The 27,405-nt window shown below is 41.4% G+C and overlaps 1 protein-coding gene across 1 annotated transcript in view; it reads left to right on the forward strand.

Moving 5' to 3' along the window:
* LOC105278910 (discoidin domain-containing receptor 2) overlaps positions 1–27,405 on the forward strand; it is a 178,399-nt gene that overhangs the window by 127,666 nt on the left and 23,328 nt on the right. The window contains exons 5-12 of the mRNA XM_011338353.3: positions 331–478; positions 1,936–2,115; positions 7,264–7,403; positions 7,813–8,020; positions 11,278–11,433; positions 13,448–13,623; positions 24,957–25,080; positions 26,313–26,467. Of these exons, the coding sequence (XP_011336655.1) occupies positions 331–478; positions 1,936–2,115; positions 7,264–7,403; positions 7,813–8,020; positions 11,278–11,433; positions 13,448–13,623; positions 24,957–25,080; positions 26,313–26,467 (1,287 nt within the window). The remainder of the gene's footprint in view (positions 1–330; positions 479–1,935; positions 2,116–7,263; positions 7,404–7,812; positions 8,021–11,277; positions 11,434–13,447; positions 13,624–24,956; positions 25,081–26,312; positions 26,468–27,405) is intronic.

Here is a 27,405-nt window from a genome sequence, read left to right on the forward strand (position 1 = left end):
CATTCACCCCCTCCGTGCGAATCATGCATACATGCATGTTTTTCCACTTTCCAACCGGAACGGGAATATCTGGATGTGAGTACAGGTAACTTTATTTCATTGTATATTGCCATTGTGTATAACACGACATACATAAAAACTCCGCGTTTCGCTACACGAATATCATATGCACAGTGATAAAAAATTGTTGAATTTCAAATTGCAACCTTTCTCGATAACGCGTTGCCATATTTCTCCGGCATATGTCGTCTCTCTCTGATACCTGATAATTTTTATCTACGAATAGCCTACTGATAATTGCGTTAAAAAACGTTTCGTTTTCTGTTACAGCTTTTGATAGGCAATAATAATCCGTACACGGAAAAGGAGCAGGTCTTTGATCCAGCCATAGTCGCGACAAAATTCCGCTTTATTCCCTATACCTCTCATATGCGCATAGTATGCATGCGCGTGGAGCTTTATGGCTGTCCATGGACGGGTGAGTGAAATGTACACGTACTGTCCTTTTTACCATGTTTCTCGATCATGTATTTATTTGCAAACAGCTTGCTGTCTATCTCCCTTACAGGCAGCAAAAATATAGTCGAGTCGACATATTTCAAGCTATAATGTCTTTTTTTTCGCCATTAGTTGTTCGTGACAAATGTGTAAAAAGAGAAATTATAAAATACGTTTTACGGAGCTCGATCTGAGAAATTTTATTATTCACGTGTCAGATGTTTGTAAGTGTATGTACGAGGATACGCGATGACGCACTGACTGAAACGCATGTAGCCAATTTGCGGTTCGTTCAGCGGAAAAAAATCTTGCGATAAAAATTTTACGAGTCATTGACCTTTGCTGGCTGTCTTGACGAGACGCCGATGTAACGCGTCAGGCTCTCTCGCATTTGAGATTAACTTAGATTTACGATCACCGTGGGCTATGAGCCACAGCTGCGTCTACATTAATCCCGTCTCGACGAACTACGCGGCATCCGCTATCCGTGCCATCTGCATAACTGCGACCATCGTTATATCGTTTAACGCACAATTACGGCAGCTGCCAATAATATCGACTTGCAAAATAAATTGTGACCTACGAATGGCATTAGCAAACGTCCATATCATTACCGGGGACCGTACTCGTGTATGTGCGCGTGCATGATGAAAGAGAAATATGGAAGCGAGAAATGTATAATTACACGTTTTGCAGTTATCGTTACGCGATTACGGTATACTGCTGCTTCCTCGTTACTCGTTCATCGACGACGACTGATAATGAAAAATAAAATAATAATACGACATAAATACGAGACGAACGTTTCGACGACTCAAATTCTTTGCTTCGTCACGATGTATTGATCACTACGGACCGTCTTTCAACTGTGTTTCAAACAAACGTCGAGCAATTTGACAGAAACATCTTCGTGCGTTCACTGAAATCCGTAAAGACAATTCAGCGGCATTGGACGGAAAAATAGTGGAGTAATATGAGCGAATGGCGAGGCATTTCTCTTCCAAGTACCGAACCATGTAACTCATTCGCGCTTATTGACGCCTGACAATCCAGGAGTACATTTGCTGCTGACGCAAATCGCCCGCTTCGACGCATTTTTAACGAAAACTATGCGACGCGTCGCGCAACAAGAAATCGAAAGAGAATCAACGTCGCGAGAATGAAAAGTCGGCGGATCTCGGCGTTGAAGCGTGCTACGCCTGTGTCGCATTGTAGACTCTCAGATCGATCAATGCCAGTAATCCTCGGGACACCGAGATTAGAAATGTTGATCCTCGTTACTTTTTCCCGACGACGTGCGCTTTACCGGTAACCGTCCGCAATCTTATCACGTACTGTCGGGAGAAAACGTTCATGGTCCGACCACGTAGCAACGTGATGATGCATAGTTCAGAAGCTTGTATATTTTTTATATCCGGCCGCTCCTTGTTCTTCCAGAGGGTCTCGTCTCGTATTCCATGCCCCAAGGAATCAAGAGAGGCTCCGAGGTTGACCTCTCCGACAGGACGTACGACGGCCGCGAGGAAGGAGGTTACCTCTCCGGGGGACTTGGTCAACTTGTCGACGGGCAAAAGGGTCCCGACAACTTCAGATTGGACGTCAGCGGCAACGGAAAGGGTAAGGCACACGAGTGCTTCGTGCTGGAACGAGATTAGCGCCGGCGCTAGATCGTGTCTTAGATTAGCGTGATAGAGCCGTCTCCACGTTATTCCCCTACTCGCCAACCTCGCCCAGTTTCCTTATTCTATCGGTATCTCACGCTATCGTACTCGTTAATTTCTTTCTTCGAACTAAATAGCGGTCCGGAGGCTCCCCCGTATCCCCCTTTGTAATTTCGTAATGCCCAAGAAGGCGCTGCACGCTCCTCCGAGCGATTACGCTCTTGCTCCAAACACTTTACTCTATCTTATCAGTGAGAAAACAGTGGAGCAAGTTATTCGTTGTTCGAACACGCGCGGGGTATTTCGATTAACGTCGAGACATTACGTACGATGCCGTTACGTAATACGTTTCGCGTAGTGGCACGTATAATATACGGGTACACTTGTAACGTACAACGAGAATCTCGCTAAAGAGTATCTCGGATTCTTCCGCTTTAAAATACGGACGTAATCGTATGATTATTTAACGAATTTTCATTTGTTTTATCTTTTATGAATTTATCGTTTCACTTGGCTCATTGGGTACATTGGAAAAATACATGCTTTTCTCTGCCACAATTTGCCCTTTGCAACGGATTCTTATAATCTCGTCTCTTTATACGATTCGATCAATGTGGACCAGCTTTCCTATATCCCGTTTAATAAAGTGACGACAATCGGAACAACATGGTCTGATGCAAATTATACTTGACCATCAGTGAATCTCACCCACGAAGTGAATGACCGTTAAAATTTAATTGCGAAGGATGTACGAAAACGGTTTTACATTCAATTGAACAGATAGAATATACTATGGCGTCCATTTCTGAGATGCACATGCCAGAATGAAAATGAAATTTTCCATCGGTCGACTCTCTTTCTTTCTCTCTCTCTCTTTCTGAACGTGATGCGTACGATTGTGAGAAGGGTCAGTGGAAGCCGGAGAAACAGAGTCGACGAAAGAGCTTGGACTCTTCCGAAGCCGAACCGTGCTCCATCGTGCCGCTCGAATCTGTTCCAATTTACATTTATATTGAACCACGAGCTAACCTGCAACCGACCGCGGTTTACTCGCTTTCTGGATACATTTGTGTCTTTCTATTTACGCCATGGGACATTCTTGCCATCGTTGGTACACTCGCCGATACACCACCATCTCGCCGTATCTCGACCATCTTAAACTTTTAAACCCGGCACAACTGCGCGCGTCGACATTCCTCATCCCTGCATCCAAAATCATCGTAACTTTCTCCTATGATGATCTGCGCTGAACTACGTTAACGACATTTTCAATTTAATTGTAAATCATTTTAAGTGTTTGTAAAAACGATGTACAAGAATTATTCGTTACGAGTTAAGTCGTATATAAATATACTAGCTGGCGCTCGGTATATTTGGAAAATATAAAGCATAAAGAACGTATTTTTTTACGACGCGCACATTTTTAGAAGCTGCAAGACGATTGCACATAGCCTATGTTATTCAGGAAGATCTAAGCTATCCACCAGTGAAAGATTTTTTCAAATCGGTTTAGTAGTTTCTGAGATTACCCCGAACAATGGAACAAACTTTACCTCTTTATATATTAGTATAGATATAGATTAATATTTATTATTTTATTATTTTTCTCACGCTTTTGAAAAGTTTGTGAACAGACTTGTTGCACACTTGTCTTGTCTCTCGTTACAGACAATTTGTATACCGCGTGGCTTTTGTAGCTTACATCAATCTCAAATATACTCGTACAACCATATTTTTTCAACAAACTTTTGACTCGCTTAGTAAAGTATTGAACATCCGTAGGGGTTGGCAGGTCAAGTTGATCATTCATAGTTTCGATTTACGTGCACTGTATACGGTTCGAAAACGGTTTAAAGAGGAAAATCATCAACGGACAGAGCTGTAGATACGGTATACCCATCTAGGTGGTTATCTTACGATCCTCGTGAAGGTTCAGAATTGATGGTAGATAGCGACCGAAGGCGGCGACGACAGGAAACTGGAAACTATTTACTCGGGGGACGATATTAAGGGAGGAACGGGGTTGTATAAAAGCGGATAGGTCAGGGCGATATAACGCCACCGCGCGCGCGGATCCGGGTATATTGTTGAAAACGGAAGGGACGATATCGTGGTAGTTGTCGCACAGGAATCGCAAAATCGCGTATAGATACAGGTACACAATGCAAGCCGCGCGATCGCAATTCTCGCAAGTTTTAATAAACTCTAAGGGTCTTATGTCGCTATTAAGAAACCCGCGATTCTCTTTCGGTGATGTCGAAATGCGATAGCAGTGATGCGATGGACTCGAGACTATAGGAGAGATCCCCGTTATTCTTTGCATCTCTCGGTGCCGTGCACTTCCCACTTTTCAAGGATCTCGTTGAGAAGCAGAGATAAAGGTACGAGGAATTTATAACGCGGAGAATGAATCTCTCTACGCGCGCGCGGTACACCCTCAGAAAGGATTTCTGATAACAAGACGAAAAATATTCTTGACTAATTTAATCGTATTACAAGTATAAAAAATATGAAAATAAAACAATTTTTAATTTAAATCAGTAATTTCGATTCTTCTCTCTCGAATTAAATAAGATTGTCTTACTGTCTTGAGACAAGAGTAACATATACAAATTTATGCTTATATATTCTTGTATGTAGAATAATTTGATATTAGCGCCACTTTATAGTAGGCTTTGTCGATGTCGACGCGTCATTTTCTCACAGTCGCTCGTCGACTCGGCGCCGTCCTTTATTCGGATAAAACGGCCAATATTTATGCGTTGCAATCGAAAATCGGGAAAGTGTTTCTGTTATTTACAATGAATAAGTGCAATGTAAGTAAGTATATACAATATACTTACTTGAGAAATAAGATTCGAGATAAGACATTTCCATATCTTTTGCACCTATTCATTGTAAATAACAGAAACACTTTCCCGATTTTTGATTGCAACACATAAATATTGGCCGTTTTGTGCAGATTCTACAAATTCTCTTACAAGAATAGAATAAGATGTCTTTTTAGATCTCACAATATTCTGAAATCAAGAATATTTTGAACTTGCTAGAAATTTGTATCTAAATCCTTCTGAGAAAATTAATGAGATAGCACCAAGATTATTTAAATCTAGATTTTCGAATTTTCTATTGAAGATTAAAATATGCTTCTTTTCAATAATAAATATGATTGTCGCTATAGCGATCTTATTTTATGATAGATTAAAGAGTAATAGCATTAAGTCCAGAAATCTTTTCTGTGGGTGTACCGGAGCGTACGAACTGTATTTCGTAACATGTAGAGAAATATGAATACGACGAATAAGTATAACATATGCAAATTGTTAGTTGCAAATGCATCGTGACGTCTCTCTTGACGAAACAAATTCGTTCAAGACAAAGGCAAAGGAATTTGAAGGAACGGATTCAGCGTTATGACGTTAATGAAAAGTTCAATGTTGGAAAACTTCACACTAGTAGCGAATAAATGATTTCAGTTATTGCTATGGTACATTCCTGTTTCCCAATAATAACGCAAACTGCTCGAATAGCATGGCTTTTTATAGTGTTTTGTTATTAAATCCGGTAAGTTGGCGCGCGATGGATGACGAACAGCGATAGCCCGCGTTTCTCTGCGGATGTTGAAATAGAAACGCTGCAACGCGGCGGAGTTAGGGATTTCGAAACCAATGTTGAAAGTAACAGGAGCATTTCTGAGAAACGCATAACACGCTATGCCGGCCAGGCTTTAGGGTTATTGCAGTCCATTTTCAATCCGCATATTCCCGCGGGACACGTGTGTTTCCACATGCACTCATATAGTGGGGTCTAATGGCGAGACTCGTGCAATAACCCGCCCCGCTGCTGCTCCATAGCTCGAAACTCTTCCGTATCGCGTACTACGCTTCTCGCGCTGCTATATACCAAGTGGAACATTTCCGGGAGAAATGAAGCGAGAGGAACAGAAAGCACGAAAACAAACTCGAAACGTAATTAACGTTTCTAGAGAGAAAGCATACGAGTCCCATGCGGAAGCTCAACTTGCGAATCTGAAACGGGTAATTTAAATTCTATTACTAAAACACTTGCGCGCGATTTCTGGCAGTTGTGCGGGAGAAAACATCTTTAAAAATTGCGACGATCGTACGTGAGAATTACGTGCCTACATTTTGGCTTAAAATGGTAAAAAGGAGTACAAGATACGATATTCCGCGATACTCCTCCACGATTTTCGATCGAAATACGAGACTCTTTCTTTCTAATAGTATCCCACTGAATATCGAAGATTTTACCCTGGATTTTACATTGCGAAGAAAAATGTAAAATCCTTCTCTCTCTCTGGGATTTAAATGACAACGAGCCATCATTTCTAGACATTCTCTTACTAATATCTCCTCGTAATCCACGCTGATGACGCAATATGCATATAATAAATATCTACCTGTGCGAGTGATGGTGTTGGACACATTTACGTTTTTGACACACGTTTTCCGTTTACCTAAATAAATCCAAATAAATTCGATGTCACGCAAACATTTCCCACTATTCACGTTAGAGATTTGATTGTCTTGTTTATATAGGTTTATATGTAGAGGTGCGTGCACCGCACCTATAAATGGTCTGCCGCGTCGCACAGCCCGCAGCGCGTGAACCCCCGTTTTTAATTTAAAACGATCGGATCGAAATCTTTTTACGTGACATGTTTACGTTGCAATTTTCATTAAATGCGTTCTCCATGCGCAAAGGATAAATTTCAAATAACGCATGCAAACCTTTAATTACTGTCAAATATTGATAAACTATTGATAAACTATAACGAAATTTAACATAATGTAAAAATTGTCCCCAGTTTTACTTTTAAGTCAACCTTCCGCTTCGCTCCCAATCAATTTTTTGTCAAAGAAAGATCAACTCGAAATTAATTAAAGCCGCAATTATCCGCAATTTTTTTATTATTGTATTAATTTCACGATATGCTTGAGAAGCTCTATAAGCTTGAATTAAATGATGAATACATTAAAGATTTCGTTATGCGTAGCGCGCCGACAGCGATTTCTCCACCTTTTTCTCAGGTTTCTCTGGACCTGAGCAATACACTCTGTAACGGGTAATCCGTTTGTTCAAGGATACGAATGGGTCGGCTGGCGGAACGACACACCCAACATGCTTGGACGTCCGGTGGAAATAACTTTCGAGTTCGACTACTCGAGGAACTTCACTGCCATACACCTACACATGAACAATTACTTCACGAAGGATGTGCAGGTATCGCCTTTCGCGCCGTTACCAGTATTATTTCGGGAATTACGAGCTCGGAGAACTATCGTAAATTTCACGATCACACATTTGGCTGCACGCCTCCACCGTTTCTAAACGGTTTTAAAAACATTTCCCCTCGATTTACCGCTCGCGTAGCTCTGCCGTCTGTTCTCGAGCTTAGCGTTTCCGCCGATGGCAAAGTATCGATGCCGCGCTCGAGCATAGTCCTTCCATGCATCGTGTTACAATAATTCATATATTGTTATACAATACATGAATATTCGTCTTACGATACTCCTGGACGAGGAAGCGACTGGACCACACTCGTGGATGGATCATGTTCCATAGTGTCATCCAATCGCTTCGTTACGAGACCCGCATACAATCTCACGTATCTCTTTTTCTATTCTCGCAGGTCTTCTCGTACGCCAAGGTCTACCTCGGCACAGGTGGAAATCAGTTCACCGGCGAACCTGTCCATTTCTCTTATATACCTGATCAGGTGCTCGAACAGGCGCGCGAGGTCACCATAAAGCTGCACTCGCGCGCCGGCCGCTTCCTAAAGTTGCAACTTTACTTCGCGGCGCGGTGGATCATGCTCAGCGAGGTAATCTTCGAATCAGGTAAGAGAAAAATCGATTCTCCTCCTCCCTTTCCTTTTCTCTTCTTTCCTGCCTTTCGCGTCGTACCATGCCACACACAATCGAGATTTATCTTCCGATATTACTTTCACGGTAACACTCGCACGGTAGCACGTTTCTCGCGTCGCATCGAGAGACGCCCGAGAGTAATGGTAAAGTTAAGCCTCCATCCGGGGTTGAGTCTTTCGGGTAAGAGAGAGCTCTCTCGCCGGGATTTTATAACCGCGTTTTTAGTTAAACGGAAAATCAGAATAGGCGGTCCAGAAAATTGAAACAGAACAGTCTCAGAGCATTCTTCTGTGATCGCGCGATCCGGCACAATTTCCAATTTTAAGCGACGCACTCCCATTCAACGAAGAAGACACGAACGCGATTGTCACGTTTACGCGCACAACCTACCGTATTTGTCGGGCAATAGTATTGTATTCCGAACGGAAGACGGCGTGAAGCATTTAAAGTTTCCGTTACCCGAAATCGTTCAGTTCTACGTTGCTTTTCGTTCGACTTTGGGGCAGAAAACAAAAAGCAAGAGTATCCGCGGCACGTTGTGCGAATGAGAGCACGTGGTCGCGAAACGGAAACGAAACTTAGTTATCGTTCGAGCACACACTCTCAAAAAGTTTTGTCTCGAGAAGCCGGAACGTTGCACCAGACGAACCAAGCTATCGTTAATCATTCTCTCAGTATTCTCCTCTTTTACGACAAACAACTTTTACTACTAAAATTCTTTGGTAACTGATTTGTATCACCTACATGTGAGCGCAAATTGCATGACTTAAAACTTTACTTTCTTTTCCTTTTTTTTATCACACCGTAGGCATATTTTTTATACAGGGTGTCCCGGGTTTTAACCGACAAACTGCGGGAGCATATTCTACTAGTGGAAATAAGAAAAACTTCTTATATCGAGTTTGCTTAGAAATGCTTTATTACAAAGTTATAAACCAATATTGAAAAGAAATATGAGATAAGTAACAACGGAACATAGTGTAGAATTTGGAAGGTCGAAGATGTTTATGTTACGTGTATTCACATGTATTCATGTTCGCTATGTTGAAACGATTCAGTATGATTGTTACTTTCACAACAGTAGCCGTTAGATTTCAATCGTCGTGTCAACTAGCAATTACTAGCAATTACACTATCAGAATGCCAAAAGTGTTTTCAAATGAGGAATACACCGATATTCATTTCGTGTACGGATTCTGTGACGGAAATGCACGAGCTGCCGTACGAGAGTATCAACGTAGATTTCCTAACAGGAGAGTACCAGATAGATTTAAAGCAACGAATTACTAATTCAGTTACTGAGATGCAACAAAATTTTCAGGAATGTCGTACCGTAACAAATTCTGTACTACGTCGATGTCTAGCTTGTATCGATGTGCAAGGACAACATTTTGAAATGCGTCACTAAATCATTGCGTAGATAATTTTTATTTTTGTGAAAAAATCCGTTGTTACTTATCTCATGTTTCTTTTCAATATTGGTTTATAACTTTGTAATAAAGCATTTCTAAGCAAACTCGATATAAGAATTTTTTCTTATTTCCACTAGTAGAATATGCTCCCGCAGTTTGTCGGTTAAAACCCGGGACACCCTGTATAAATAAATGTGACAATGTCGTCTCATCAAGACAGAAATTTCTGTGTTACGTCTTCCAGAATAAAATCTTTTCTCTGCAAACTCGCAAAGGACAATGGTGCACTGACCGTTAATTGTTTTCAGTTTGTGACATTTTTCTAGGTTCCTGTTCTAGAAACGATGGCTTTGCTCGGATAGAAGATGACTCGAATCTTGCCATATAGATTGCGTAATTCATACGCGGAAAATAGTACAGGACAGAAAAATACCGCACTATTCGTAACAATGTGACCGGGACATTCTCTGAAATTTGATGAAACGATTGTAAACTAACAGTTGTGTAGTTATCGTGGTTGCACTATGGTTTAAAGTTTAAAAGCGAAAACTTTCCCCTGTTCCGCGATCTTTGTAACAAAACGATGTGAAAAACGCTTGCAAACATTTCCTAGTAATGGTTTTTAAGAGCGGTTTTGCATCATAGTAATGCAGTCATCATGCAAGTTGGCACAATTGTAACAATCGACAATCTCGTACAATTGCAAACTGACATCGTCTTTCAACTGCATCAAGTTTCAAGAGAGAAAGGCCGAGTCCGCGCAGTTCCAAGATGACAGTGGCAAAACGCAACTGTTACGGCAGCTTACCCAATGACTGTTTATCTGACAACGACGGTACCGCATTATCGATCACCGATATTTCTTTTAATCCGTCTCAAACGATCCGAGACGGAACTTGCTGGTTGCCGGTCCAGGCTGCCGGCAACGCAAGCTTTCGAAAGTTCCATACCGCTTCGTTGCACCGAGTCAGCCGCGGGAGTGGGTACGTCGTTAATCATTCGACGTACTCCGGTGCGCTCCCCTCGACTGCGAGCGATAAGTTGGACCGACCGGTCCAGAGGCAACACGGGCGACCAATGTTCCTCGTCACCTGTATACCACATAACTCGTATTCACATCGATGCGAACGCTTCGTTGAGCCGCGTCATCGATAGGAAAATATATCGTCTCTTTTTCCCTCCACCTCTTCCCCGGCACTGGCACCGAGTTTTCCAGCGAACGAACCGAACCGCGCGGACGAACGCCACGTACCCCGGCAAAAGCTACGAGGGCAATTTCGTCCGACTTCGATTAATTCTCCTTTTTATGAATTGCGCGTACGAACCGCGTCTAACTGCCCGAAAATTGAAATATTTTTTTGGTGTCCATTAGTCGATAAACTGCCGCGGCGCTAATTTTCAGTTTGCCTAACGAGAAATTCCAGCTGCGTGTGACACGAATTAAATTCTGGTCGCAATGTCTGTTCTTTTTCGTCGAACGGTCGATATCGTAGTAGAAAACTACCCCGAATACAAATGAAGTTCTTCGCGTCTATACCGTGGCCGCGAAGAGTGTTTGCACGACTGGATCGAGTTGACGCTGCGCGTTCCTTTGCGTTTTTTCCGCATTTCAGCCAAAAGCCAAACTCACTTTTAATAACTATCTCCGTCAAGTTTCATTGACCATTCACATTGAGTTTGTTTTTTTTTATTGGCTTGACAGCTGCAACGGCACGTTTCTCGTTGTGCAAACGTATAACCGAAACACTTTTTGCGAATATTTGATAAACTTGACAGGATTGCGTAAATTTCATTGGCTTTAATCCTGTGAATGCACAGTTATCTCCGAATGGAATAATACTGAGGACGAGGAGGCGAAGAACAAGAGTACCATTGTACTGGCGACCGGCAGCCCCTATCAGACTAACGAGGGTCCACTGCAGAGGGACGAAGTGAAGGCTACTTTTAATAAGGACGACAGCAAAGATAACGCTTGTAAGTCCGATTTTTTCGTTACTATTTTGGTAAGATGCATTCATGATTTCCCGCGTGATTGACATTCGTCGTATCGTGATATTATCTTCTCACTGTTCTTTCCAACAACGAGCTCGATACATCATCGGCGAGAAAGATTATTGTATACTCGATGATAACCAGACATCTGCTAACATAAAAGATATTATTTCGAGCATTTTACATGGCACTAAACCGTACGTTAATCAATAGAAGACGATCATTGGCAACTTTTTCCGTCTTCATAACGGCAAATAAGAGTCACGCAATTAATCTGATTAACTCCTCAACTTTCTTTTTATTCGATTGGGAGACGTTGAAGCGTACCGAGACACCGTTACAAAAGGACAAGAAAAGGGTCCGGTAACGAAACTTTTCATGTCGATTGATTACACTCTGAATGTTCTCAAAGACAGGATCGATACAAACGTACTAATTTGCATCTCTTTCTACTGGCGCGCCGTGGCTTACACTGTTTAGCGCAAGATTTTTCAATTACGTAACGACAATCTCGAAATTGCTGAAATTTTTTTATGACCATTAACAGTTCTAAGCTTGCGTGCCTGTTCGAAGTATATCTGTGTACAACTACTTGACTACTATTCGCGTGTTCACTCAACACGCTGAGGAAAAAATGCAAGAAAGCGAGACGAGGCATTTATGTTTTCTCGCTTGAAGTGCGACGTGCCTAATGCTCGTTACATGCTATCCCGTACAGAAAGGTACCAATGTACACCAACGATAATAATCTGTGAATACATGGAGCAAAAATAGGACTTGAGATATCGGAAAAAATAACGCTTCCTCGTTTAAAAAAGCACTTGGCTCTCTGCGTTATTATGCAATATCATGTTAAGGAGTAATCCACAAAACTTCCAAATAAAAGTCTTTTTTATAAGAAAACAAGGAAAGAAATTTCTGTTTTTCTCATGTTTCTTCGTATTATCGATAACTGTACTATTATTCTTCTATTATAATAAAAGTCATGACAGTTTGTTATCATAGTTTGTTTCATCTGTTTATTGATTTATAAAATATCCAAGTGATCACTCTCCCGCCGATCGATTACGAAAGCCATCAGGGGATTATTATTTTTGTTCATCGAGGCACTGATCACCCATGAGCCAGTTTACGAGAGCTTCGTGATAAACGCAATCATTATTATCGCTCCATCGTACATTATGCGAGGTTACTTCGGCGGTATTATCCACGGTGATAGGTCGTGCTGCTTGATGCATCAAGCGTCATGAGCGAGTGAATTCACTATCGCGTATACACACACGGATCAGCTGTCTGTCGCGACGCCGAGGTATTATTAATGGAAAATTCGTTTGTTTTCAGTACAGCTATGCGGTTGTTATCTATGTTCTATTGCTTTATTCGAAGCGCAGTCAACCGTCAAGATCACTCGAGAGTTTTGTCACTCGTAACAACGCAGATTGAAACTAATTATTTTCAATAAAACACAATTTTTTCATTTAGAAACAATGTTTTTCAACATCGGAAATAGATTAGTTTGTCGGTACTTAAAAAAAAGTGTTAATTTAATAAATAATTTTTCGCAAAAATTTTCATAAAAAGAGAGTGGAAAAAATCAAAGTATAAAGAGAAATGAGATTTTTTCAAGATTCTAAACATTAAATACGGTTAATTCGTATTTATTTAATCGCGACTAAGGAAAATAAAAGGTAAGATTGTATGAAATAATGCCCTCCTCTCATACTACTCGTTACTTGCTCACACATCCTAAAAAGCAATTCTAGGCGCTACGATGCGCGATGCCTGATTAATTAATGTAAATTGCCTCTGGAGCGCGATGTAAGCCAGTGACAATGTGCAAGATCACTGAGCTTGCGGTGTAACCGTTAATCGTTGAGCTAATCGATTCCCTCCGTATCCCCGAACATGACGGGTGCATCTGTTTACTATATATACTCGATCGCGCCTATATATAGACTATGTGCACACATTCTGTAAGCGTATATCCGGTTCTCAGTTCCAGATAAGAGCAAGGAACCGGAATCGAGGCAGTTCGTCGGCTTAGTGATTGGCATCCTGACGACTGTAATTGTGATGCTGCTCGCAGCGATCATGTTTATCTTCTATAGAAACCGTAGACTCAAGGCTGCTCTCGCCCCATCGACTTTCTACGATCAGCAGGGTGATCTCAAGGTTTGTATGATTTTATCACATATAAAATAAGATAATAAAAGAAATTATTGGGTTGGCCAAAAAGTAATTGCGTTTTTTTCCAATAGATGGACATACATGTCTTGAAATGTGACTAACTTCATTCTAAACCGCAAATTCATTATGTAGGTTAACAACTCACAGTTCAAGCTTGTTTTACAAAAAGAAACTACACGATTTCGTTAACAATTGTTTCTTTGCCGTCGATTTCAAAATGGAAAATCAAAAAGAACATTTTCCTCATATTTTGTTTTATTACTTCCGAAAAGGGAAAAACGCTGTGCAAGCTCATCAAAAGTTATCTGATGTATATGGCGAAGATGCTTTAAAGCTGCGGCAGTGTCAAAATTGGTTTACTAAATTTCGATCTGGAGATTTTAATGTGAAAGATGCACCACGCTCAGGAAGGCCAATTGAAATTGATGATGACAAAATAAGGGCACTGATCGATTGCAATCGGCGTTTAACGACACGAGAGATTGCTGAGAATCTTAACGCATCGAAATCGAGTGTTGAGAACCATTTAAAACGACTTGGATACATTAGTAAGCTCGATATTTGGGTAGCACATGAGCTCAAAGAAATTCATCTCACTAAGCGTATTGACATCTGCGATTCTCTTTTGAAACGTGAGGAAAATGATCGATTTTTGAAACGTATGATAACAGGCGACGAAAAATCGATCGTCTACAACAACGTCAAACGAAAAAGATCGTGGAGCAAGCGTGATGAACCTGCTGAAAGCACTTGAAAAGCAGATATTCACCAAAGAAAGATTATGCTGTCAGTCTGGTGGGACTTTAAAGGTATTGTGTATTTTGAGCTGCTTGCAAGAAATCGAACCATTAATTCAGACGTATACTGTCGTCAACTGGATAAATTAAATGATGCCATCAAACAGAAACGTCGAGAATTGGTGAATCGCAAAGGTGTTGTGTTTCACCATGATAACGCTAGACCACGTACAAGTTTGGTCACTCGTGAAAAATTGTTGCAGCTTGGATGGGATGTGTTACCATGATGTTACCACATCCACCATATTCGCCAGACCTGGCACCATCAGATTACCATTCGTTTCGTTCTTTGCAAAACGCCTTGAATGGTAAAACCTTTACTGCTGATGAGGATATGAAATCGTTGTTGGAATTGTTTTTTGCTGAAAAAGATAAGAACTTTTTTGAGCGCGGAATCTTGAAGTTGCCTGAAAAATGGCAAAAGATAATCAAACAAAATGGACAATATATTGTTTAATAAAGTTTTTGTTTCCCATGAAAAATTCGCCTTTTATTTATATAAAAAAAAACGCAATTACTTTTTGGCCAACCCAATAAAATATGAAACATAGAAAGAATGCCACGTCAGGAAAGTCCTTCCTTTCCTACTTTCATAGGGCGAGCCTCCTATTCACGCGACGTGTGAGATATTACCGTACTGTACGATATAATCTATAAAATAATTCTGCTTCTCTCGAACCCCATTACCGTGTCATCCAACACGAGGACATGAGAATATTGTGTGTGGAAGCTCTCTTAAAAAGCCAAATATAGATGAGCCGAGCCGCTGATCCCTGAGGGATCGTTCGATTCATAAATTGAATGGCGCGAATAAGCGCGCGCGTTATCCTCGACGCTTTCAATTTAGTAAATGACGACGATTCTGTTTCTCAATCGCGGTATTTCTCCACGGTGTTCCTGACCTACGTTGAACGCCAGTAGTTTTGCCTCCGGCTCTAATAAACCGAACAGGCACATCTATTTACTTTGCACTTCCAGGTCGCTCTACGAGGCTTTTGAGCAATCGCGCAAAACAGCTTATATCTAGCTATTACGTACATCGGTTTAGATACGAGCGCTCGTGCGCATAACTAGAGGGGAAGATGCGACGATCAAATATTTTCTTTAAGGCGGAGGCGCAAACGAGATCGAGCTGCGACGATTAAAGAGAAGCTCTGAGATTGTCCGCTCTTATTCGTGAGGTTTATGCGATCACGTACTCTAAACAACTATACAATTTCCATACCAATTAGAAATTAATTATTCGGCCCAGTAACAATTTTATTACGTAATATAAAATAATCAACAGTAACGAAGTTTGTTGGAAAGTTGCAACGATCCTCAATCAGCAGATATTAACGCTTCATCCATTTTAATAATATGTAATAAAATGTAATAAAACAAACAACTGGAAAGGTGCGGAGAGATATCTTGTGATGCACGAACGACGATATTTTTCTCTGACGTCGCATTCTCCCCGCCGTAGCATTCTACCGCTGAAAACGTTTTCCGGCGAAAGAGACGTTTCAGTCTCACACCTCGTTCTAACGCGGAATGTCTAACTTTGTCGTAAATTCCGCTCCGACTCCTGTCCTACGAAACAACAAGAATTATTAACGTTGCGCGTTTACCACTCTCGCTGGTGGACAGTTTGCACACGACTTGCACACGATGTACGGTCTATAACGTTAGTTCCGGTTTTCTCTCACTCTTGTTTTATTCGCACGCAGATTATGGCGACTTGTTGTCCGTCGATTCTCGTCACCATTCCAAAATAATAGAAGATATCAAGATACTTAAAATTTGCAAAAAAAGAAGAAAGGATCGATAACTGCAGCGCACGCGTGTGTCTCTCCGTTCTACTTGATCTCACAAGGAAAGGTTTTTAGGTGTTACACTCGGATTTCAAAAATGTTTTGCATGCAGGGAGGGAGGTCCCCAAATAGAAGAAAAATTATAAAAGTAGCGGCCCAAATGCATATTTGCGCGCTATGTGCGCAATTTTCGATGTTAGGTTAATTACTCAAAAATGCTATTTCCAATCGAATTCTTTACATTTTTTATTTCACCTAATGCACAACGCTTTAAAAAGAAATCAAAACCAAAATTAAAACTGAAAGAATGAAAAACCTCCCTTGACCAGATCTTTTATGTCCTCGTTATGGATTCTGATCAAATCTATTTAAAGTCGCATACAATAAATCACGCAGAAAGAGCAAACTACGATTTGCGCGATGTACAATTATTCCAAATTGTGTGCATTGGCAGTTGCAGTAAAAAATTAAAAAAGTTACGATGCAAATACCATGTTTGAGCAATGGGCCTTTTATACGCACTGTGCTCGCGCGGCACGAGATTACATTAGACGCTCGTATTTTCTAAACACACACACGCGCGCACACCCATACATACACACACACACACACAAAATTATTCAAAGCAATATAAATGTGCATTAGGTGAAATAAAAAATGTAAAGAATTCGATTGGAAATAGCATTTTTGAGTAATTAACCTAACATCGAAAATTGCGCACGTAGCGCGCAAATATGCATTTGGGCCGCTACTTTTTTTTTCTATTTGGGGACCTCCCTACCTGCATGCAAAAAATTTTTGAAATCCGAGTGTAACACCTAAAAACCTTCCCTTGTCAGACCGGCCGCTATCAAATGTACAAAATCAAACCAACGATTTGCGATGGTCGACTACTCGGCGATGGTCAACGCGAGGTAACGAGGTAAAAAGTGAGCTCTGCAGGAAGCAACCTCTACAGATAAAAGTGCCGTTCGTGGAAGACGAGAAAGTAAGGATGAGGAATATAACGTTAGAAGAGAATTTAACCAGTTACGCAAAAAGTTAATACTTGGGCCCAAGTCGGGCGTGGAAAGTGAGGCAGACTGAAAAGTAGGAACTCGAAGAACTTGGCGTATGTTTACCAAGCCACTGTTGTTCTAACTGGATTAATAGCGAAGTGAAGTGAACTTTGTAGAAATGGACAGCTTTTCCATCCTTTTTCGCGGGATATAACGGAAGACAGTAATTAACGACCCGCTGAACGATGAGAAATAATGAGTGCCAGACAGTTGAGCTTGCAAACCCTCGAAGCTTTCCTAACTTAACTGTTTGCACGGGCGAAGGCGACTAGAGAAACGTACGGAGCGACAACCGGCGATTAATAACGAGGCTAACAACTTATCGAAACGAATTGAAGATTCGCCGTCACAGCATTAGCTATCAGGGTTTAATTAGTCTGTCTGAAATATTTTCTTTTGCGTTATATTAATTGTGATTAATGAACCGACAGAATATTCTAGCAATAGAAAAGTTTCAAACTTGTATTGTCTTTTGTCATCAAAACTTGGTCACATCTGATACAGTATCAGTATGGTAACGGTCTATCATGTAGTCGTGGGTCACGTAAATACATATGACATAGAATTAAGCGCATCCAATAATTTCCAGCTGCCAATAAATTGAGTAAGAAGTAGAGAGAGAGATAGAGAGAGCAAAACATGTTCATAATATTTTTCATCCCGAGGAAGTTCGAACAGATGCGCACGAGGTCTCCTTCCCTCCTTGCCATACATCACTCAAAGTATTCTTCGACAACCCAATACCGTCTCCGGCCAAGTTTTTTCCAGCCACCGAACAAGTGCACGGTTAGTCGAGCTGACTCTACTTAATTAAAAGACCTGCCGGGATGGCCGTATTGCAACGTCGTCGCCGAGAAGACGTGCGTTATCTTCGTCGTTCATCCGCCGTTAAAGCGGCGTCATATACACTCGAAACGCCTTCTTCCTCTCGTTTATCCTCGCTGCCCGGCCTCCCTCTGCTCTCGCACTGCTTCACGTTCCCAGCATTAGCCACCTGCTACTTGTCCCGTCATGAACGTAAGGCAGCCCAATCCCCTTCTTCAACGAAAATCACCCTATTGCCCTTCGCGCAACCTGCGACCCTCGTTTGTGTGGATCTCTAGAATGGCGGACTACGTCTATCTCGATGGAAAAGCCTCTGTCAATTTATCGAGCAACATGGGTCAAGAAGAGCTTCCACTCATGTCGTATCGCTTATTCCTACTCTCGCTTGTCTCAATTCGACGTTGAGCCAGTAACTGCATAATCACATAGAAAATATAATAACTTCTTTCTTCGAGAGTCATCTCGACGTGCGGCACACGCACAACGGACATCTCCAACTGTTATTAATTAAACAGTCGGCAATTCATTATAGCATAATTACTCATTGCATCTCGTTAATTAAATATCGTGTTATCATCTATCAGCGTTTAATTAATTAATCTCTCTATAACGCGAAATATGACTTATTAATCAGTTCGTCTCTATTGATCCCGAGTAATTTTGCGCTTAAAAACACGATTCCTCACGTTTTTTTTTAGACGATATCAAGCTTCAGCGCTTTAGGCGATCTCATCCGCTCTTTCTTCCGTCTCCTCTAGCTGAGCCGAGTCCTCGCAGATTCACAAAAACGCTTCACAGGGGACGCGAAACTCCGACTCTGATTTACCCGGCATCATGGACCGTGAAAACTAAACTTTGTTTCGTAAACGACGTCACATCGATCCGTCTGATCCTATTTCGAACGAGTATGATGGAAGAACCTCTCTTTTTGGACTGGCGCTCTAGCTCCATCGGTCTGCTTTAAAACGTTTCAAGGGAAACTCCGCGGGATAGTATATCGCTTAAAGCTTCGCAAAGTGTTGTGCTTTTTTTCCTCTTACCCGAGAATTTACGATGCAGCAAATTCTTGTTCCAGATTTCTCATTGCGCGAGATTATTCAATTTACGTGAGCACTTATTCGCGCGTTACAAGTGAAGCTACTTACACGACTAACAAATCACATTAAATCGAATTATGATTACATGTACGTATTAGCGTGTTGCAGTAAATAAACCATCGTTGCGCGTGCGACGATGTCGGTTTAAGGGCTGCGCGCGCGCGCGGGCGCGCTTCGTGCAATCGTATGCCACGGTTAAACAGCAGTGCGACGATACGCGCTCGTGATTTCGTTCAATTTTATAAAATTTATTATCATCGAACGTGGTCCGATTGTGATGTGTATTGTACGAATGTGCATTCATGCGTATCTGCATTCGCGCCAAAAAAGAGAGCCAAACGGAGCCAGAGCAAGTCCCCATGTAAAAGTGAACGATAATGCGATTACCGACTTTAGCGCGTGGGACTCGTCGCGATACGAGGGACGGTCGAACGCGAAAATAGATTATTTTAATTTCAAATAACCAGCTCTCTGATTTTCGCGCTGTAATTCTAACCATATGTAAGGTCGATACGCGTGTGTACGTTTTGCACATTGTATCGGCTCGACAAATTGAGGATTACGTATCGAATTAGCGAAGACGTCTGAGAACGCGTTTCGACACCGAAAAATACTCGTTAAGAGAAACGACGTTTTAAAACTTTACTCTCATGCATTCCATGCATTCGCATGCCCAAAAACATCACTACAATGACAGTTGAAAATGCTCAAGTGCTCTTTGGATATTTTAATTATGTAATATCCAAGGAACACGCAACGCGCAAGCGTATAAATATGCGCACGTAAAAGTTTTGGTCGTTTTGTAACGGCAGAATGTGCCAAAGTAGAAAGAAGACGAGAGCGCGTTAATTAAAAGCAGGTCAGTGCCGTGAAAAATTAATAAAAAAGGTGAAACAAGAGAAACGAGACACTTTTGGACAGAGTTGGGAAATGTGCAAACAGCTGGACGGGTCGCGCAGCTTTTGCGGGAAAGAGGCAAAGATGTACTCATGGTAATGAAAATGGCAAAAAGCACTCTGGTGCTAATTAATGGAGGATCGTTTTGTGCTCGGAATCTTCTCGCTAGCACTTTAGGGATTTCGTCGACTAACTCGTTCCGTGATTTCGATTCTCGTTTCCGCCTTTGCGCACAGCGCTCGCCTTTCGCATCGGTGTTTGTACTTCCGGCGGTTGCATTAACAGCTTTAACATTTTTTTCAAATTAGTACGGCATACACGCGGAAAAAGTAAAAAAAAAGAAGAAATGTAACACCCGTAATACGAGGGCAACGTTTCGTGTAAATATTACATGTATAAATACAGAGAACGTGTTGCGTGCGTGTATCATGAGATTACAGTTTCCGATATTTTGTTACGCTACATAATTGCTTTCTCTGCGTAGTAAATGCCTTCGTAATTGCTTCCTCGCGCTTTAATCGCGCATGTATCGCATTATGCGTAACACGACGAAGATGGGAGCAAGATTTTTTCGATTCTTCCGTTGGAAAAATTAGATTTCACGTTCCTGTCCCACGCGGATAAGGAGGCAAAATTGACGGGGGAAACTCGGCACGCGTAAATTATCAATAATCCACTCAATTTAACCGCGCCTTTAATTCAGCCGCCTCGTTAAGAGATTACTCGACGCTATCGTTTGCTGATCTCGTAATCGCGGTTGAACTCGATACGCGATTAGTATGCGGGCAAACACGCAATATCTCTGAACAAATACGCCGCTTCGGTAAATCCTATGGAACATGTACACGTATAAGCTTTCTCTCTCTCTCTGCCTACCTATATCTATCTATATAACTTCAATAATTTATAATATTTCGCAAGGTGATATTCCGTTTGGAATACCAAACTTACGTTCAAGGGAAAATATATTGAAACGGTCTTCCGCTCTCGATGTCGGACAATATCGAACTGGATGACTGATACACTGATAGAAGCGTTCTTCGGCAATCGAACATATTCGGATTTGTGAAGAGTCACGAATACGCGAATCTTTGGGGGGTCTTTTGTACGATCGATTGATCGTACAAATCACGCTCCAAAGGAGAAGAGACCGAATTATCTCGCGCCTCGCGAATGTGTTGAATACATACATACATACATACATACATACACAGTTGAAACATTTGTGTTAAATTTAACAGATATCACATGTCCCAAACGGTCCACATAAATTTTTGTGTTAATTTAACATAATATGGATATGTTAAATGGTGACACTAATATTATGTTAATATTTTAACCCAAAATGAATGCAAATGCGAAGTAATTTGAAATAAATTTTGTGTAAAATCAACATATTTTTAATGATAAAATTAACTCGAAAAAAAGTTATTTTTACATACATCTTTACTCTCAACATAGTTTTCTGTAAATTTTAACAGATAAAACTTGTCACTAATAATACGGAACATATCTATTGTGTAAAATTAAAAATAGGTGCACAATGTGTGATTTTTACACTTTTTTTTAGTTGTTTTAAAAATTTAACACTTGAGTTGAATTAACACAACAGCAACATGTTAAATTAACACATGAATGTGTTAAATATTTAACACAAAAATGTTAACCGGCATATTTTTTAACAAGAAAACACAAATTTTCCAACTGTGTACATACGTACGAGAAACCGTTTATTCGTACCATAAAATATTAAATATCATCCTCTCCGAGTTACTTGATCGTGTAATTGTCAACCCGTCGAACATATAGTTCATACTTTGAGAAATTTATTTTCTTAAGCTTCTTTATAGCTTCTAGATAACGTATAAGCTGTTTATTTTTAAAACGTTATTTTCTATCGTTAAAAATAAACGAGTTATTTCAGGTTGTTCCAGATATCGTCTTATTAACGACGCCGTCACACAACTTGGCGTATTAATAAATTCTTATTGTTAGTGGTTGCTCACATATGATGCCATTTCTTTCCTCTTATTGGATATCGAGAGTGCGCGTAAAGTAAACCTTTGCAAGTGAGGTTTAATCGGCAACGTATTATAAAATCGGAGATCAACTTTCGTCTCGCTAATCATGCGATCTCAGCGTCGATCAAAGCGTCAATTCAAAAAAAAAAAACGGATATAAAGTTGGAATTTGCAACTTGGTTTGCTAGTCTCATCAAGGATCGCATCTATTTGTACGACAAAACCGTTCCATAATCTGGATACTATCTCTCGGGCAACAATACTTTCACACTGCCATCGTCGGAGACCGTTTCTGCGTCCGATCGAACGAGAATGAGAACGAGCTGCCGACATTACTTTGTATGCCCGACCGTAAGGGCGCAGGAAGTCGCGACAGGACTTTAGATAGCCCTAATGGAGAAAGAGATGTTAGATGGGCAAGGTCGATGGCGGACCCCCATACTAGAAACGCGAGCGATCGGGAAAGATAGAAGCGACGAGGATGGTGCGAAACACACACAGTGCTTACACGGTACATGTGCGCGCTTGTATACGCGGGTGAGACGGCGCGGCGCGAATGGGAGAGAATGAGAGAAGAGTAGAACGAGATTCGCGTAGAATCCCGATGGCTAAGTGGTTATCTTATCTTAACAACCGCGCCGCAGCATCTCACCAGTCTGGCACCCTCTAACGCTCCCTAAACGGAAATTAACACCCATCCCTACGCCTCCGCGAGTCAGTCCCGACGCCCGTGCCCGCCCGGGGCGACGCAAAAATCAATGGATATTATATCGCAACTCGCATACACGCGACTCTTCTCTCCTCGCGTTTCTCTCGGCAATTCTTTTATTCGCGACAAGAGAACGAGAGTGTGACGGCGAGAGAGACGAGGGACGCATTTATGCCGGCAAATGGCTGGGACCAGCGCGCGCTTTGTTTGTTATAATAAAACTGTTAATTTCCTGAGGTGGCATGTCGAGCTCGATCGCTCGACCGTTTCAAGACCTCATGCGCCTCCGTACGGCTTGCAAACCGAGATAAAGGCGTCGGGAGGAAGTGACGCGAGATAAGAGCTTTACGGGTGGGCGATTTTACGTCGCATTTCAGACGAAAGCCCGCCACTATGACGAATCCCGCTAATGGAGAAACGCAAATGCGACTACGCCATGCGGCGCTGAGAATAGGTTGAGAATTACCGAGTGATACCGGTGTTTCGCGTCATTGCTGCGAGATGTTCGACAAATTCCAAATTCAACCAGGTTTTTCGTCAGATCCTCAAATTATTCCTTCAATTACAGTGAAGAATTGGAAAATCGAGTTGCTGAAACAGCGTGATACGGATAACGTGATAGGAGCGATCTCGTTTTCATCTTCTCATGTATTTTTGTGTGCATTTTCGCGTTATGCTAAATTTGATTGTATTCTCGGGATTATTGCGTTACTATTAGGAGTGTGATTTAGTTTTGAGGGTTTTGCAACAGATGGCTGTAGTGTCAGTTTGTTCCAATAGCTGTTTCCGATAACTGTTGTTTCTTACAGTGTTGACATTATCCATGACATTTAGTAGCATTATAGCAATAGATGCAATAACAGTCTTGTTTATATCATCGTAAAAATGCAACTTCCGAAAGCTCTTTAGCATTTTCGACATGCGTTGCTTTTGTTTTTTAATCAAAACAAAACTGCCGCTGACAGTTATAGAATTCTTGTGGAAACTTATGGTGATTCTGCCCCATCAATTAAGACGTGTGAATACTGGTTTAGACGCTTTAAAAGTGGTCATACTGATGTGAAGGACAAAGAACGCTCGGGACAACCAAGAAAGCTTGAAAATGCAGATTTGCAAGCATTTTGGACGAAAATCCAACACAATGCACTTCAGAACTTGCCAGAGCATTAAATGTTGATCGTACAACAGTTACGAAACATTTACATGAAATGGGAAAAATTCAGAAAGAAGGGAAATGGGTTCGACATCAATTATCGAAAAGTGCCATTTGAACATTTGTATTTCGTTGATCGCCAGGCAAAAAAAGAAGAGTCTTTTGTCTCGGATCGTTACTGGGGATGAAAAGTGGATCTATTTTGATAATCCGAAACGCAGAAAATCATGGGTGGATCCAGGCGAACCATCAACATCCACTCCGTGACGCAATATTCACGGTTGAAAAGTAATGCTCTGTATTTGGTGGGATAGTGTACTATGAGCTGTTAAATCCGCATGAGACTGTCACGGCTGATCGTTATCGACACCAATTGTACAAGTTGAAGCAAGCATTGGACCAAAAACGACCACTAATTGCGAGTAAACGACGGAAAGTGATTCTTCTTCGTGACAACGCTCGACCTGACGTTGCGTTATCAGTGAAACAAACATTGTTAGAGCTTGAATGGAAAGTCTTATCGCACCCCGCGTATTCTCCGGACATCGCTCCATGCGATTATTATTTGTTCCGGTGGATGCAACACGCTTTAGAGGATACACACTTTGATAATTTGGAAAAAGTGCAAAAATTCGTCGACGAATGAATCAACTGAAAAGAAGAGTGATTTTATCGTGGTGGAATCCATCTCTTGCCAGAAAGATGGGAAAAAGTGATAGAAAACGAAGGAAAATATTTTGATGAAGGTATTCATTCATTATCATATTTAAATACATGCGTTTTTGAGCAAAAAAACCCTCAAAACTAAATCACACCCCTAATAATACTAATACGAGGAAACTGGATAAATTATACGGGACAAGTTTTTGTGAAGTTTTTCAAAGAAATCATTCTGACATTGTCCTGTTCTCCTATGCCGCATGTGCACAATTGTCAGATGTATCGACGCGCGATATTTGGGTTTGCAGGTCTCTGTGCCGGAGGAGAGTGATGACAAAGGACCAATTTGCCCTCCGCTTCCCACGCAATATCATCCAGCCGGTTACAGCACGACGACGCCGCAGTTACATAAAACTGTTACGGATTATACTGGTTCGTATAAAGAGTTAAAAAATGCACGCTCAAGTATAGGAAAGATTGCAGTCTGTCATCGTCATCCATGCACGCACGTAGAATATTGCACAAAACCGAATTCGAACTAGCGTTGAGAGGGCACTCGAAAAATGATCGATAAATTCAGCTTTGACCTGACTTTCCTTCATCGGGAAACGCTTCATACTAGAACCTCTAGCCCACTAGTTCGATCAACGCTGCGACCGCTCGCATTTTAGTGTCTCGTATCGTTGGGTTTCTTCCGCATTTTTATAGATTTACTTTGAATTTGCAGAAGTGTCTATACTTTTACCCAAATAGTTACATAACGTAATGAAATATGCATGTAGAAATTATCTTTCTCTGCGGGATTACTTTCTATCGGTAATCGATGATTCGTTCTAACATAAGACAGATACGTACGTGAATAACATGAGGAATTGATAAATTCTAGCCGACATTAGCTCACAGCTTGGAAGCAACGATGATATCTGGGGTCGATCGGCATCCTGGCTACGTCCAATTTCGCAAAGACGTTTTCACTTCCGTACCCGGCGACTTGGCTCGTATCGACATGGACAGTTTCGTGTTATCGCGGGAATTCTAACGGGCTGTCCCGAGTGACGGTCAAGTCGGGGTTTCGAATCTCTGCGCCTGGTTTCGCCGTGGCCGCATGACGTAATTGGAATAGTCGACCAACTATTCCGTTGCGTCTCGTAGTTGGCACAGCTTGCTGGACACAGCGGGATCCACAGTTTGCAGAGAAACTGTTTTCCATTGCGCGACCTTGTTTAATCGAATTAGACTGAAGCCCTTGATTAATTAACTATCGGACGCGACATATCACAGTCGTGATTCATCGAAGGAAATGAAGTACGTTTGCTTTTTTCAGCTCATGCATGCCGCAATGTTGCGCGAATCGATACGAAACGTAGCAATAGTCTTCTAACAAATTGCGAAGAAATTGGCAAGAGATTCAGAATAGAAATCCCTCGTTGCCTTGGAGTTTGCGAAACAACTTGATTCGCGGCAGTTGGGTGACGAGTTTTGCGGCACCGCTGGCTGAGTCTCGTTAAAAAAATAGTAACAATCTCCCGAAACTTGGAAACTCGATGCGAAAGAACAGCACGTTGGCGTTGCAGATGGCAATTTTTCTCGTCGGCAACCAACTATGATTATATTTTTAACTTTGTCAAATTTCTTGATTCCTTTCCGCCGGACTACACGGACAGGGATCACCTCGGAGGTGCAACCGGTTATTCCGCTCTTGCTTAACTCGTCGATCAATCTCACCCGGCCAATTCCAGCGGTCCAAGAATATCCGTCTAATCCACCGCCCATACCACCTCCGCCGGAAAAGTATTACGCCAGTACAGAGATCTGTAAGGTGAGTCGCGCAAAAATGTACCGCAGACATGCGATCCGATTAAGTCGATTAAGCCTTCCTGTAGCATTAATGCGGGTACTTAGAACGCGAAACTGTGTCAAATGCCACTCTCGTGACCATCGAATTTCCGTCACGATCGCCGAAAGGGAGGCAACCTCGTGCGAAACCGGTCACTGATTGTGACTCTCGCGTAAGATTCATTCGTACGACACGATTAACAGAGCGCGGCATGAAAATGTTGCAGAAAAATCGTCGAACGCCTGTGGATAGCGCCGGATTTCGGAAAGTTACTTTGCGCGCACTGTACAACGATATTACTTGATCGTTTCCAATAACATCAGGATACATTCCATACATTTTATAGGAGATAACGATCTAAGGCTACGTGAAATATATTCTAATGGCATGTATACACCATTGTATGGGCTCCGACCTCGTTTTCAACGGGGCTTGTTTATTCTACACAATATGCACGACGCAAAATACTTCATCCTGTGAATTATGAGGATTAATGACCGAAAAACGAGGAAACAACGCAGTACTATCAATCATAACTACCGCGAAGAAAACCGTCGTTTGTGGACATACACAGATTATAAAGCGATAATGTAAAGGGCGTGGTTATTGATTACGGCAGTTTCATGGGACGTGCATGTACAAGTCGTTAGATCGTACTATTAGATTCGGTTCTATAGGAAGGCAAGATTGAAAGGAATATATCGTGATTACATTTATTACGTGATCGTGTTAATAACGTTATAGCATTTTTCTAACGCGATTCCATTTGTATAATCCGTACGTCAGCTCTGATATCTTCAGTGTTACGCATAAAGATGTACACGTTGTATAGCGCACGATTCAGAAATGATTTAACTTGAAATTAATTTAATTTTTATTGTACAAACATTTTTATCAAAGATATCTTTCACGAGTAAAAA

Source organism: Ooceraea biroi, chromosome 9 (assembly GCF_003672135.1).
Source record: "Ooceraea biroi isolate clonal line C1 chromosome 9, Obir_v5.4, whole genome shotgun sequence".
Taxonomy (NCBI): domain Eukaryota; kingdom Metazoa; phylum Arthropoda; class Insecta; order Hymenoptera; family Formicidae; genus Ooceraea; species Ooceraea biroi.